Source organism: Heteronotia binoei, chromosome 13 (assembly GCF_032191835.1).
Source record: "Heteronotia binoei isolate CCM8104 ecotype False Entrance Well chromosome 13, APGP_CSIRO_Hbin_v1, whole genome shotgun sequence".
NCBI lineage: Eukaryota > Metazoa > Chordata > Lepidosauria > Squamata > Gekkonidae > Heteronotia > Heteronotia binoei.
In genome coordinates this window covers 60,740,540-60,754,914 of record NC_083235.1, presented here as the reverse complement: position 1 = coordinate 60,754,914, position 14,375 = coordinate 60,740,540, and the positions used below count along the sequence as shown (strand labels likewise).

The 14,375-nt window shown below is 46.3% G+C and overlaps 1 protein-coding gene across 16 annotated transcripts in view; it reads right to left on the bottom strand.

The window, feature by feature from the left end:
• RBFOX3 (RNA binding fox-1 homolog 3) overlaps positions 1-14,375 on the bottom strand; it is a 509,742-nt gene that overhangs the window by 86,525 nt on the left and 408,842 nt on the right. For 4 of the 16 annotated variants that reach the window (XR_009556140.1, XM_060253324.1, XM_060253335.1 and 1 more), the window contains exon 1: positions 4-383. The exons of 5 other annotated variants lie outside the window; for them this stretch is intronic. Coding sequence is in view for 9 of the 11 variants with exons in the window: in XM_060253324.1 (XP_060109307.1) it covers positions 4-105 (102 nt within the window). In the remaining 2 variants the exon portion in view is untranslated. Of the gene's footprint in view, positions 1-3; positions 388-14,375 lie in introns of those variants that run through there. 7 more of the 16 variants (XM_060253327.1, XM_060253336.1, XM_060253326.1 and 4 more) reach the window with 5 other exon arrangements.

Sequence of the window (14,375 nt, the reverse complement as noted above, 5' to 3'; positions counted from 1 at the left end):
TACCTGCTGGAGGTAGAGGAAGGCTGGGGGACAAGGTAGAGAGGGGGGGAGCAAGGCTGAGTTGGAGACCAGGAGGCAGCCCGAGTTAGCCATCGAGCAGAGCATGTGTTGCCGGCAAGCCCAGGAGCGGCTATGCTGGCAGCTCTGCTTCCAGACCCTCCTGCTCCTTCCCTTCACCGCACTTGCTTTTTCTCTGTGGCTTTTCCTTTTGGCAGGCTCCCCCGTGCGGAGCTATTTAAGAGGGCTCCATCGGAGGAGCTGCATGCTGTGCCCTCAGCTTAAACAGAGAAGGAGCAGCACACGCAAAGCTGCGAGTCACTTGATGCCATTAGACGAAGGCGCTGAATGAATGCCTGGTCCGCAAAGGGTGTGTGTGCGTGTGTGTCTGTGTGCGCGTGTGGGGAGGGGACGGGAAGAGAGCAAAGGAGGAGGGAGCGAGGGTTGAGAGGCGGGGGAGTCCCCTGTGCATCCAGACATCAAACAGCTCACTGCAAAACCAAGAAAATCCGGAACAGCTGAGCCTGCACTTAACCCCTCACCTGCTGCAGCTCTGCCTCTAGTCTTGGGATAAACAGGCCACTAAGCCAGCCTTGATACACAGGAGGGGTACCTGCCATCTGTCTTGCATCAGCTCAGAGAAACAGACTAAGTTCTAGTCAATAGAAGAAGAAGAAGAAGATGATGATATTGGATTTATATCCCGCCCTCCACTCCGAAGAGTCTCAGAGCGGCTCACAATCTCCTTTCCCTTCCTCCTCCACAACAGACACCCTGTGAGGTGGGTGGGGCTGGAGAGGGCTCTCACAGCAGCTGCCCTTTCAAGGACAACCTCTGCCAGAGCTACGGCTGACCCAAGGCCATGCTAGCAGGTGCAAGTGGAGGCGTGGGGAATCAAACCCGGTTCTCCCAGATAAGAGTCCGCACACTTAACCACTACACCAAACTGGCTCTCCAGTGACATTGTCCAGGGAATTCTGGCGCTGTGGCATCCACTACCTTTCTAGATGCCCGTCCTCAGGGACTGAAGGATTCTCTATGATACTTCCACAAGGACAGAGAACATCTGGCATAAAAACTGTGGACTGAACACATACACACACAAATATCATGAATGCATTACTTCAGCAGATATGCAAATTCAGGGACTTGAACTGCCCCCAAGAACTCCATTTGGAAACAATTTCATTTATCCAGAAAGAAATGCAGACAGACCTCGATTCTTAGCCACAGATGCCTGCACACAAAAGCCTGACGGACTTGCACCCCAAAGGCACAGAGACATCGTTGCACGCCAGGCCCACACAACTCACCTCTCTTGAATAGAAGCAGAATTCAGCAGGAGACACATTTGCTGGATTATTCCTGTGCTGGGTTGTCTTTCAAGAGTTCCAGCAGATTCCAACTCTAACTGCAGAGAGCTGGTTCCCAGCTGTACTTGCAGGAACAAAAAGATATCTCCTGCCTTCCCAGTACTAACTGAGGATGTTCCTTTTCAAGGTATGGTTTTTCCCTGGGGCTGCAAGAAGCCAGGGATGGGTGTCTCTCAGTTTTGGGGGGCTAAGGGCTGCCATTTGGTTAGTACAGAGCAGGGCTTGAACAGGTTTCTCTTTCTCTTGCTTTGAGCACATGATGCTACCCCTCACCTGCTGCAACTCTGCCTCTTGTCTTGGGATAAACAGGCCACTAAGCCAGCCTTGACACTCAGGAGGGGTACCTGCCATCTGTCTAGTATCAGTTCAGAGAAACTGACCATGGCCTATCAAGGTCAGTATCATCTACTTCTGGCAGTGGCTCTTCAGGGTCTTGAGTAGAGGTCTCTCACATCATCTAAGGCTTGGTCCCATTAACTGGAGATGCCAGGGTCTGAATCTGGAACCTTCTGCATGCCGAGCAGATGCCCTACCATTAAGCCACAACCCTATTCCAGCTATGAGACAGGATTAATAGAAGCTACTAGAAATGTAGCGAGTTACTTCTCAAGTAACATTCCTTGCTTCTTTGAAGCTTGTGGGAAGGAGTGGGTAGATGTAGGCATATATTCTACAGTTGCCAACTTTTGATTTAAATATTTCTGGGACTACTTGTCTCCAGGTATGCACACAGTTCCTTTCACCTGAAGGGATCAATCCCCTTTTCAAAAACTGTCTTAAGGATACAGAACTTCCGAGTCATCTACGCAATAGATGAGCAAGTTGGGTCAGGAACTTCCAGTCCAACTCACAGTCATATGTACCATTGGGGGACTCCCCTTAGAGAGCACTCTGTGACTTGATGCAGCTCAGGAGCACTGCATGGAGAGAGGGGGTTTGGCCTTCCCACCTGCACCATTTTCCAGAGTGAAGATAGCTGCAGGGGGACGCCGTTTGGCCCTGTCTTAGGCTCTACATGTCCTCCATCACATAATTAAAGGACACCAATAGGGAGAGGCTGATAAATCATATGAGGCCTCTATAACCCAGTGTCCTTTCTGAGGGTTGACTGAAGACACAGCTGGGTGAGATTCTGGGAATCCATGGTGAGATTTTCAGATGTCCTTAAACAAAGATACACCCAGCTGTCTTGCCCCTGTGGCCACTGCTGTTCTGGAAAAGAGTGTGTGAGGGAACGCAGAAGCCCTCCTTCCTTCACACAACACCACCAAGTAACACCAAGTCATAGAGTGCTTTCTAAGATGAGTCCCCCGATGCCAAGTGTGACTGTGAGTCAGGCTGAGGAACCCCCCATCCAAACTCGTGTCACATGTTTATGAGCCCTTTTATGCCTAAGCAGGTGTTTCTTTTGTAAATGGAACTAACGTCTCTTTCAAGACACTGTGATATAGAAGAGGATATAAAAATGATGTTTACATGTATGATTCCGTGCTTCCTGTTGTGATATTCAAAGGTGCACAGGATGCCTGTCTCACAGAAGATGCATCAGTGACAGAAATTCTATTACATATAGAGCGTTTTCGCACTGACCTTACTCGGGAGCGACATCCCTCTTCACTGCGCAGCGTCTGCATGGATTTCGCACTAATTGCTCCGCAGAACCCGGAAGAGCCGCAAAGTCCCGCGGCTTTTGCGTCGCAAATGTAAACTGGCCAAAAAACAGTTTACATTTGCGACGCAAAAGCTGCGGGACTTTGCGCTCTTCCGGGTTCTGCGGAGCAATTAGTGCGAAATCCGCGCAGATGATGCACGGTGAAGAGGGACGTCGCTCCCGAGTAAGGTCAGTGCGAAAACGCCCCTTGTATCTCCCAGTATTCACAGTACCATTGATACTGTACAAATTATGCCTGGAAATGTCCCTTGGACAAGAATCCTCCACCTTGATGATATGCCTTAAAAGAAGGCTTCTCCTGGGTGCAGCATTTAGAGGCACATGGTGCTGTAATGAAAGAACCGTACCTAGTGAAAATCCTCCCTTCGGTGTAACTTGCACACATTTCCCCTTCACATCCTTCCTAGACTGGCACCTGGGTGGAAGACAAAATTCTGGCCAGGCAAGTAAGAGTCTATATAACCCATACAACCGTCCTCATCCCTCTCCTTCTTATTAACCTTGACTTGCATACTGTTCTGTTTATATAAATAATGAAATAAAAGACAATTCTCTTCATCACTTCATAGCACATTACGGAGACAAGAAGCTTATCAAATGGTTACACACACATTGCGTCAAGTAAATCATTATCTGCACTCACCCCTCTCAATTTCATAGTATGCCACTATGGTTACACATGCTGACAGAGTCCATTTGCAAATTCCCACTCCTGTTATGGAGGAAGCCTACTGTGAAGCCTTTGCTAGTGCCTTCTCTGATGTTTAAAATGTTTGGACCAATAGGGAGAGGCTGATAAATCATATGAGGCCTCTATAACCCAGTGTCCTTTCTGAGAGTTGACTGAAGACACAGCTGGGTGAGATTCTGGAGATCCATGGTGAGATTTCCAGATGTCCTTAATTTAGGGTTGCCAATCCCCAATTGGGGGCAGGGGGTTCCCCAGTTTGGAGGCCTTCCCCCCACTTCAGGGTCATCAGAAAGTGCAGGGGGGGGGGAATGCTGATGGGCACTCCATTATACTCGATGGAGACCAATTTCCATAGGGTATAATAGAGAATTGGTCTATGGGTATCTGTGGCTCTGGGAGCGCTGTTTTTTGAAGTAGATGCACCAAATTTTCAGCATAGCATCTGCTGCCTCTCCTCAAACCCCCCCTCCCCCAAGTTTCAAAGAGACTGGATCCAGGGGTCCAATTCTATGAGCCTCAAAAGAAGGTGCCGCTATCCTTCATTATTTCCAAATGGAGGAGAGGCATTTAAAAGGTGTGCAGTCCCTTTAAATGTAACGGCCCGGACCTCCCTTTGGAATTCAATCATGCTTATCACAACCTTACCCCTGGCTCCACCCCCAAAGTCCCCATGAGTCAGACCTGGCAACCCTACCTTAATTTTCTTTAAAAGCAGCTGAAATGAGGATTTGGACTGAGCACTGATAGCGGGGTGGGGGGGATATTAACCCTTTTGGGATATACATCTGCACCCTCTTTACTTGCTACTGACCCCAATAGGGGAGAAAAAGCAATAGCAGGACTAATAGCTGATTTCTATTTGAGATTAACCACCCCCACCCCCACCACGGCTGGATTAAAATCATATACATCTTCACAGTCACTTTTAAGGGAAATTAAGGACATCTAAAGATCAGATCATGGATCTCCAATATCTTACCAAACTATACCTTCACACGACCAGGTAGTCTTAAGTAAAAGTATATTAAGCAATTTATAAGTGACAAATATTTTATTTAAGTGATTATTATATTCTATCCAGAGAAAATGGTCGCTTAGCCACATCATGCAGCTGCTGCATGAGAAAATTTGGCTATATGGATTTTCTTTATGATTTTTAACGAGCCCCATTTCAAGAGGGAGGAGCAACTTGGAAATACGCATTACTACCTGTGAAAATATAAAACTTACCATATAACACAAATTAAGATTAATCCGAGGCTAGCTAAACAAGAACGTCTCACAGCACTTCTAGCAACTGCTCAGGTCCAGGCTCTACTACTTTGGGGGCACTGTTGGGGGCCACCCCCTAAAAAAGGCAAATTACTCATTTGAACATGGGTGGCCCCAATAGCTTTGAGAGTGAGACGGCTGTCTGTTTCTCAACTGACTTCAGAGCTCCTAGCTCCAAGTGCTACTTGTAAATGTTGGGGAAGGTCAGGGCTGGACTGCCTGTCATAACTGAAGGCTTGCGTTACCCCAAGGCCAGCCCTCCAAGACCCTGGCCCATCTTTCCTCAATGCTCAAAGCTGATGCACTGCAGGGCCCCGTCTAACTGTGCTGCCCAGCTGCAGAGCCACCTGTGCTAGGCTTCGCTGCGCAGTGTGGAAGAGCAGCATAAATGTGAATCCTGCATTCGGTACAGCCACAATGTGGGGTTCACTGCAATTGGGCTGCCTTCCAAGGCTCAGAATATTCCCCGCCAGGCAGAGATGCTTCTAAGTGAGTTTTATGGGGTGATTTTTTTTTCCTGGTGTAGCAACCATCTGAAAAATGCTCAGTGCGGGATCAGGGGCTTGAATTGTTTTCAGATTTGACGCAACACATGCAGACACTCTGTCGGGGCAATGATAGCATAGTGTGTCCCTGCTCCTCTTTGCTGTACTGTGGGATACTCCTGAGGGAGCATCATCCCCTCCCATGGGAGCTCTACATAAGCTCCGTATGGCGTGGGTATTTGGTGAAAAGGTGTCGGGTGCAGCTGCGTCGGATAGCTTTGGGATAGATGGGGCGCAGGCAGTTGGAGATTTACAGCATGAACAGAAGCTGCCATAAGCCACAACATCCTGGCCTAGCTGAAGAAATGGTGCATAACAGCAGCCTTAGCAAAGAGCCGCCTGAGTGCTCGAGACTCATAAGCAGCTTCCACAGCCAGGCAAATTGCAGATTTGTGAGTGTCGTCACAGTTCCCTTAGCAGAAAGGGATATATGGCGAGAGCCACACGGAGTTGAAGGTGTGTCAGGGGTTGCCCATTCCGAGGATAGGTGAAGATGGGACGGATGGCACTTCAGCAGAGTTGGCTAGGTAGGTTGCCGATCGGCAGTTACCCCGATGTGCTAACGCCCGAGAGCAAAAAGGAGACTCACAACCATCCAGAGGATTCTGCCAGGTCCTCCACTGTAGCCTGGCATTGCCTTCACTCCCCATCCTGTACTAACTATGCAGATACCTTCAAATTCTGGATGTGATTCCCAGAATGATGCCACCATGATCCTTTTGATGTGAAATTAAGGAGGAAAGAATATTTTCAATATACAGCCATCCTTCTTGCTTCACATAGCTTGGCAGAAACAAACACACACTAACAAACAGGTGAGGGCGTAAGGCAGCAGTAGCAGGTGTCACTGAGTTCAGATACCCGTCTCCAGGGGCTGCCCATGCAAATAATTTGATATAACTTTCATAACACCCTCTCTGTCCTCAGACACAACATCTTACAACTATCCTCCAACGTGTTCGAACTCCAGACTCTAAACTTTAATTCGGCTTCATGCTCATCCAAAGCACACCTTTGCGGCAGCCCTGTGTTCCCACCGGAGAGTAACTGTGATCACGTTAGTTTATTGTCGCATAATAATAGGATCTATTCTGTTCTTCCTTCCAACAAACAGGAATCTAGTGACACCTGAGCCTGTGTTGTAGCCAAGGAATCCGCTAGGACTCAGAGTTCTAGACATCTGAACAACTCATGATAAATATACGCTCATTTTCTGACACCTCACACTAATATTAATATAACACAATGTCAAAGGCGCACAAGAGCAGTGTAATTTGGCAGCAAGTGGGCCTGCAATTCTGATGGTGACACAGTAATTCTGATAAAACAGTCTGTGAAAAAAGGAGCTTTAGATGGCGGGGGGGGGGGGGAGGGCTGAATCTCCAAACCACAGCCTTATGAATGTGGAAGCCGAAATTATCTAGCAAAAGTGAAAAGAAAAAAACAGTCTGTGTCCCAGAAAAGTACAGTAGGATATAATAATGTTTCCATTTCATGAAACCTCTTCATGAGCTATACTTGAGTTCTAACTATTCCCTCCCCTTTCATTTCCTCTTAGTTACACACAAACCACCTGCCTTTTAGTGGGATATTGCCCAGGACACATCTGGTATAGTCTGCACCTGATCTCACCTAATGCTGCTGTTCCAGACAGAGATTCTTGCAAGATTGCTATAGATAGTGGTGGCAGGTGGGTGCACTTACTTGCATGCTTGTATTTCTTATGAGGAAGTGGTCTGGCCTGCTTTTGAAGTGGCATCTGGGAAGCCTTCCTTGCAGACACCTAAAATGGTGCACCAAATAACATGCACACCTTTATAAAGAGATCAGTTGGCGAGGAAGGCCTTCAGCATCCCATGTTGAATTGCAGGTTAGAATATTCCCTTGCCAGATAATCTACCTAAGTGGAAGCAAGTCAGGAGCTATTTGTCACTTCTTATGCCACTAGTATTTTGGCGTTTTGATCATGAACATGCACAGAGCGACACAGGAACAGAGATGGACAAAGGAGAGACAACAGGATAAAAATCAGCACTCAACAACACGGAACAAGGAACAGCATTCAGTTGTGGAAAAATACTCTCCATTCCACAAATACACTCCACTTTTTGCAAGCTCATTTGCTATTCTTTTACCCTTTCAAAGCTGTTTCCTTCTCCTCCTGTAATCTTTCCCCCAAACATACTTTGGATCATTTCAGCCTCATTTGTTTTGGATTCTGCTACCATTCTTCTTATTCCCTCAGCCAGGCCCTAGCTCTTTACTCCCACCCTTTCACATTTATCTTGTCTTGCCCTCCAGGTGATTATCATGTTATTTCTGCATTCTACGCAGTCTCAGACATTCTGCGCTCTTGGTAGCTGCACCACAAATTTTGAGAGGTGCTGCCACAGAAATGCTGGGTCACATCTTTTGGATAGCATGAGCATCTGCTCACAATTTAAAGTTATGTCCTGGTGCTCTTTGCATTACTTTGCATTGCAAAGGTTCCTGGGCCCTCTTTTTAGACTGTATGGTGCTTGGCTTACTTGTGCAGTCAGGTTGGCCTGATGTATGGAGCCATACAGCTTGTACGAAGTCAATGCCAATTATTATTAGTGAGCTCATTCTGCCACAGAAAAGTGAGATAGTTCACTGCTAGAAATATTTGTCAAAATCTACCAGCTGCCAATTGGCCCCTAAGATTTCCATAAAGGCAGTGTTCTATCTTATTTTTCTGTGCAACACGTGCAGTTTCTTTCTCTTCTACGTGCTTAACTGAATCCTGTCCTCTACAAAGTGGCTCACTCTGCATCTGGATGTACTTAGAAACAAGAGAGGGGTTTTCCTGCAGGGTAATCTCTACTTCTCCCCTACTTTTCTCTTGTACCAACATGCTGTACCTGGTACCAGAGTGAAAACAAAGGGAAGAATTTGGAAGGGAGGGGCAACAGGAAAGCTTCTCCCCAGGTTACATGCACCAAGTTTACATGCTCCCAAGTTTAGGGAGGGACGGTGGCTCAGTGGTAGAGCATCTGCTTGGGAAGCAGAAGGTCCCAGGTTCAATCCCTGGCATCTCCAAAAAAGGGTCCAGGCAAATAGGTGTGAAAAGCCTCAGCTTGAGACCCTGGAGAGCCGCTGCCAGTCTGAGAAGACAATACTGACTTTGATGGACCGAGAGTCTGATTCAGTATAACGCAGCTTCATATGTTCATGGGGAGGGACGGTGGCTCAGTGGTAGAGCATCTGCTTGGGAAGCAGAAGGTCCCAGGTTCAATCCCTGGCATCTCCAAAAAAGGGTCCAGACAAATAGGTGTGAAAAAAACTCAGCTTGAGACCCTGGAGAGCCGCTGCCAGTCTGAGAAGACAATACTGACTTTGATGGACCGAGGTTCTGATTCAGTATAAGGCAGCTTCATATGTTCATATGTTCATGCCTTGGATTGCTTTTAGGGGAGGGACGGTGGCTCAGTGGTAGAGCATCTGCTTGGGAAGCAGAAGGTCCCAGGTTCAATCCCTGGCATCTCCAAAAAAGGGTCCAGGCAAATAGGTGTGAAAAGCCTCAGCTTGAGACCCTGGAGAGCCGCTGCCAGTCTGAGAAGACAATACTGACTTTGATGGACCGAGAGTCTGATTCAGTATAACGCAGCTTCATATGTTCATGGGGAGGGACGGTGGCTCAGTGGTAGACCATCTGCTTGGGAAGCAGAAGGTCCCAGGTTCAATCCCTGGCATCTCCAAAAAAGGGTCCAGACAAATAGGTGTGAAAAAAACTCAGCTTGAGACCCTGGAGAGCCGCTGCCAGTCTGAGAAGACAATACTGACTTTGATGGACCGAGGTTCTGATTCAGTATAAGGCAGCTTCATATGTTCATATGTTCATGCCTTGGATTGCTTTTAGGGGAGGGACGGTGGCTCAGTGGTAGAGCATCTGCTTGGGAAGCAGAAGGTCCCAGGTTCAATCCCCGGCATCTCCAAAAAAGGGTCCAGGCAAATAGGTGTGAAAAGCCTCAGCTTGAGACCTTGGAGAGCCGCTGCCAGTCTGAGAAGACAATACTGACTTTGATGGACCGAGGGTCTGATTCAGTATAAGGCAGCTTCATATGTTCATATATGTTCACCATCACCAGACAGTTTATCTTAAGTCACTGTTTGTATTTCACTCTGAAATTGGCCAGGGGAGGGGGGTTCACGACATGGGACATGATCCAACTGAGAAGGGGTATGTGTTGTTTTATGACTAGTACAAGATTGGGACAATCAGTTCTGCAAATCTGGCTTCACTCCCAAAATGAACGGAAAAATACGGGCCCCCTGTATCCAGTACCTACTGGGCAGAAAAATTTATCTCTGTCCCATCTGTGCTGAATGCATTTCCACAGTGGGCTCATCACTAAATTTATGCACATGTATACACAATGTTGTTCAAATCACATGTGTTTCTGATATTCATTGAGCATTTAACTGGTGAGTACTGATAGGCTCTTTGCAGTCTCTTTACTTGCTTGAAACTTGTAAAGTGAGCAAGTGACGGCATTACTGTCACAAATATTCAAATATGCTTTGTTAGTCTTCCTGCTCAAGTCCCTCATTCATGCCCTAAGAATGTACCAGACAGTTTTTCTGCCAAGTTTGAATCCTAGGATATTTCATTTGCCCTGCAGAATCGATGTGTGCCTACGATGCAGAAAAGTACATTTAAAAATGAGGTGAGCAACTTGTTCAATGTGCAAAACAGTGGCAGACCACATTACTTCCAAATTTGTATATTGGTACTTAATGTAATTTGCATAGCATTTCCCCAAAGACCGTGAACGCCAAACAGCAGAACGATGTGGATCCACTGGAAATTTCCACTGATGGAAGGGATTTCTGTCAGCAGAGCATGACTTTCTCTCCTCTCCCTTCCTGCTGCAGCCTAAAATGCCCTCTGAAATGCTGCTCTTGGGGAACAGCAGACCCCCAGGGAAAGCACAAGCAGGGATGTTGGCAATCTGCAGTGGAAAGGAGAAAATCAGTGAAATTTAACCACGCCCCCTTCTATCCATGGAAATTCCTCCAATGAACCTAAGCTCCAGTGTGCACGCTGCATTTATGTAGTAACATTTTAATTGGGAAAATGTTCCCCTTCAAATGTAGAAAACTGGGGCAGCTCTTGTAAAACCTTCCGATGTGATTTCAGAAGCCCTAAGAACTGAAGCATCATGTCTTTCCCATGCCTTCTAGCTTCCTCTAGCATTGTCTTGCTACTACTAGTTTACGAAATGACAGCTCAGAGGACTGTCAATCTGTGCAGAACAGGCACACGCGGGACTGATTGCTTTTATGGAACTCACTTATGTTTGAGTTGCTAGTCTGTATGTTCTCCGGCTGATTCAGGCTATATTTGCCTCTGAGCAAATGCACCTGGAGAACTGAGGCGCATGGGACAGAACACTCGAGATGGCAAAAAGCCAAGACAGGGCAGCCTCCTCTGAAGACCACACAGAGTGCAGCATGACCTTGGCTGCAAAGGGCACGCAGCCATAGCTGGGGGGGGGGGGGAGGGAGGACATATGACAGGTGGCTTCTCAGCAGGTCGGTTGGCTTTCCGCAGCAATTACTCCTAAGCTGGAAGAATGGAGCATGGTTCAGAGCCTAGGATCAGCAGGCATCAGAACTGCTTGGTGGATATGAGAGGTGGCAAAATCTACGAGAGAGTCCTTCCTCATATCGCAGAAATTATACCCCCTAGGGCCAGGTGTATACTTTCAAGGTTTGTTAAGGAATTCCCCCATGCTTGGGTCAGCGTGCTGGCTTACATCCTTTGCACAGAAAACTTTATAAAACGTTGCTTCTGGTTACCCAGTTCTCACACTACTTCAAACTGCTTGCAATTCCTTGTGAAAGAATTAATGAGAACCATAGTATCCCACCAGCTCAACACTTTATACAAGTGCTAACCATTTGCTGGGTGTCACCTAAATTAGAAAGACACAAGCAGGTTTGCTCTAGCTAGAAATGGGCACAGTGGGAGCTACCATCCACTCGCAATAGTGTCAACTGAAGTAAAGCAGGGTCAGGCACAGTACAGAAAGAAGAGAAAAAGAGTGTGTAAAAGTGGGAAAGGACTCTGGGCAGAGATAGGGAGGGAACTGGCATTGGATAGAGGCAAACAAGTAGGTTGGAAAACAGAGCACAGCTGTCTCCTATGCCAAGTACATTTGCGCATGCAACTAACTCATAGGTGTGCATGTATACATGTACAGATACACCAATCTCCAGTCGCAACAACCCTGAGTATTAAAAGGAAGTTTCATTGCACGACAAAGTCAGCACCAGGAACAAATTTTAGCTCATCGATATAATAACATTCAATCACTGCTTTAAGTTTAAGTTTAAGGACTCACATGGGGTGGGTGGGGTGGGTGGGGAGAAGTAGTAGCCTCTGTGTTGCATCAAGGAAAGAAAACATTCACCTACCACCTCCCCTAACCAGTTTTGCAGGCATTATTTTATATCCAATGAAATAAGATTTCTACATGGCAGGGTTGTGGAGACATGGCCAGTCCAGCACAGGATACCCCATCTGTATATCACCAACAGCTGAACTTGAAAGTTTCACTATTTCATTGTCAGGTTTACAGCTGCATGACAGAGAAGAGACTGTCAATGAAGCCCTATATAGTATTAAGTGGCTGGTCTTCAAAGAAGGCAACTCTGCTTAGGACTGCATTGTAAATGTTTAAACTAGAGTCTTGGTTGCAAAAAGTGATCTGATATCTCCATGGTGACCACTCCAGGTTGTTTTTTGTTTTGTTTTGTTTTTTTGGACAATTCATCTTTTTGGAAAGTGACCTCCTTACCAAACTGCTTTTGATGTTACCAAAAGCAAAGTTTAAAACTTGTCAGGAACTTAGATAGGATGATCAGCTATGGGTTCAGAAATACCTGGAAATTTTGAGGTGGAGCTTGAAGAGGGTAGGGTTTGAGGTGGAGAAGGACTTTGACGGGAGTATGATGCCTATCTTCCAAAGCAGCCATTTCCTCCAGATAAACTGACCTCTGTTGCCTGGAGATCAGTTGTAATCCCAGGAGATCTCCAGCTACTACCTGGAGACTAGCAACCCTGTATCACTCTTGGCACCACTTTACAAATATGCTGTGTTACCTTTGCACTGATCTTGGCTGCACGTTGGTATTGTAAATTTAGACTATATACCAGCACACCTCTTGTTCTGAGTACGAGGATGACACTAGATGCCTTAAGACATCCATGAACAGATCTCCCACTGCAGAACAAAGCAAGAGTTAAGTTGCAACTTGACTCTTGCTTTGTTCTACTGCTTCAGACCAACATGGCTGCCCACCCGGATAAATCTCTCACTGTTACCGTTTTCACACACAGCTTACCACGCAGTCACCTTCCTGTTCTCTCCGCAGCGTCCGTCGGATTTCCCACTATCTGTGCCGGAGTTACAGGAAGTGCCGCGGCTTTTGCGTAGCAAACGTAAACTGGGTTTTAGCGGTTTATGTTTGCTAGGCAAAAGCCGCAGCACTTCCTGTAACTTCGGCGCAGATAGTGGGAAATCCGACGGACGCTGCGGAGAGAACAGGAACGTGACCGCGTGGTAAGCTGTGTGCGAAAACGGTCTGTGTTTAAGACTGCAAATAGGCATGTTTGTTTCCCCCATTGCTGGGCAAACAGCCACGGGTGTGTGTGTGAAAAGTGTTGATCCCTTCTCCTTTGTTCTGTGCTACAATCTACCTGCAATACATTTTATGTCCAATTCAACTCTTATTTTCATTGGCTCTTATTCTCATTACCCCTTGTGTTTCCCCATCTATCACATCATGTTATGTAGCACAAGCTAATGTGAAATTAATTTTCAGAGTCAAAATAACTCCCATGCCCTGTGTGCTTGTGTTAAGTGGCATCAAGTCCTTTCTGACTTATGGATTAATGAATCAATTAATGACCGACAAAATATCCTATCGTTAATAGCCCTGCTCAGGTCTTGCAAACTGAGGGCTGTGGTTTCCTGTATTGAGTCAATGCGTCTCATGTCTGGTGTTCCACTTTTCCTGCTGCTTTCAAATTTTCCTAGCATTATTGTCTTTTCCAGTGACTCTTGCCTTCTCGTAATGTGATCAAAGTTTAGTCATTTTAGCTTCTAAGGAGTTCCACGCCCTATTAATTTTTAATGACTGATCTAGTTGTGATCACACACACTAAATAATGCATTTTCAATCCCCTTTTAATGCACTTTCCAACTGGATTTTGCCAGTTCACACAGTGAAATCCAGATGGAAACTTGATTGAAAGGTCATTATTTAGTGTGTGTGATCACAGCCTCTGACTACTTAAAAAAAAATCTGAGATTTTACTATTCTATTTTGGGTATTTTTGTTGTTGTTGTTCTTAGGAATCATCTCTCCAAGATTTCCCTGAAAACTAGGAAGGACAGACACATATTTAAAGCACAGGGCATTTGTTCATTGATGGAAGAAAGGAGTATTAGCAGAGCTATGGTAGGCTGGGGAACGGCAGGTCTGGCAGACATTGGGGACCACACCAGGAGAGGCAGCTGTAAGGGTTTTATGCACCAGAGTAGGGTTCATGGGCCGCTGGTTGACTTCAACAGAAGGAAAACCAAAAGCTTTCTATAAGATGTGCGGGGGCGGGAACAACTTCCTTAGAATTCTACCTTGCATCACCAGCATAAATGTTTAATTCACAGATTAAGTGGCAGCTTGGCAGGGGGCAAAGTGGATTTTCCCACACATGTGAGAGTATCATTCATTTTTCCTGCATGAAAAGCAATGACTGTCTCCCAACTCAAGGGTTCAGGTGAAGATGTATACAA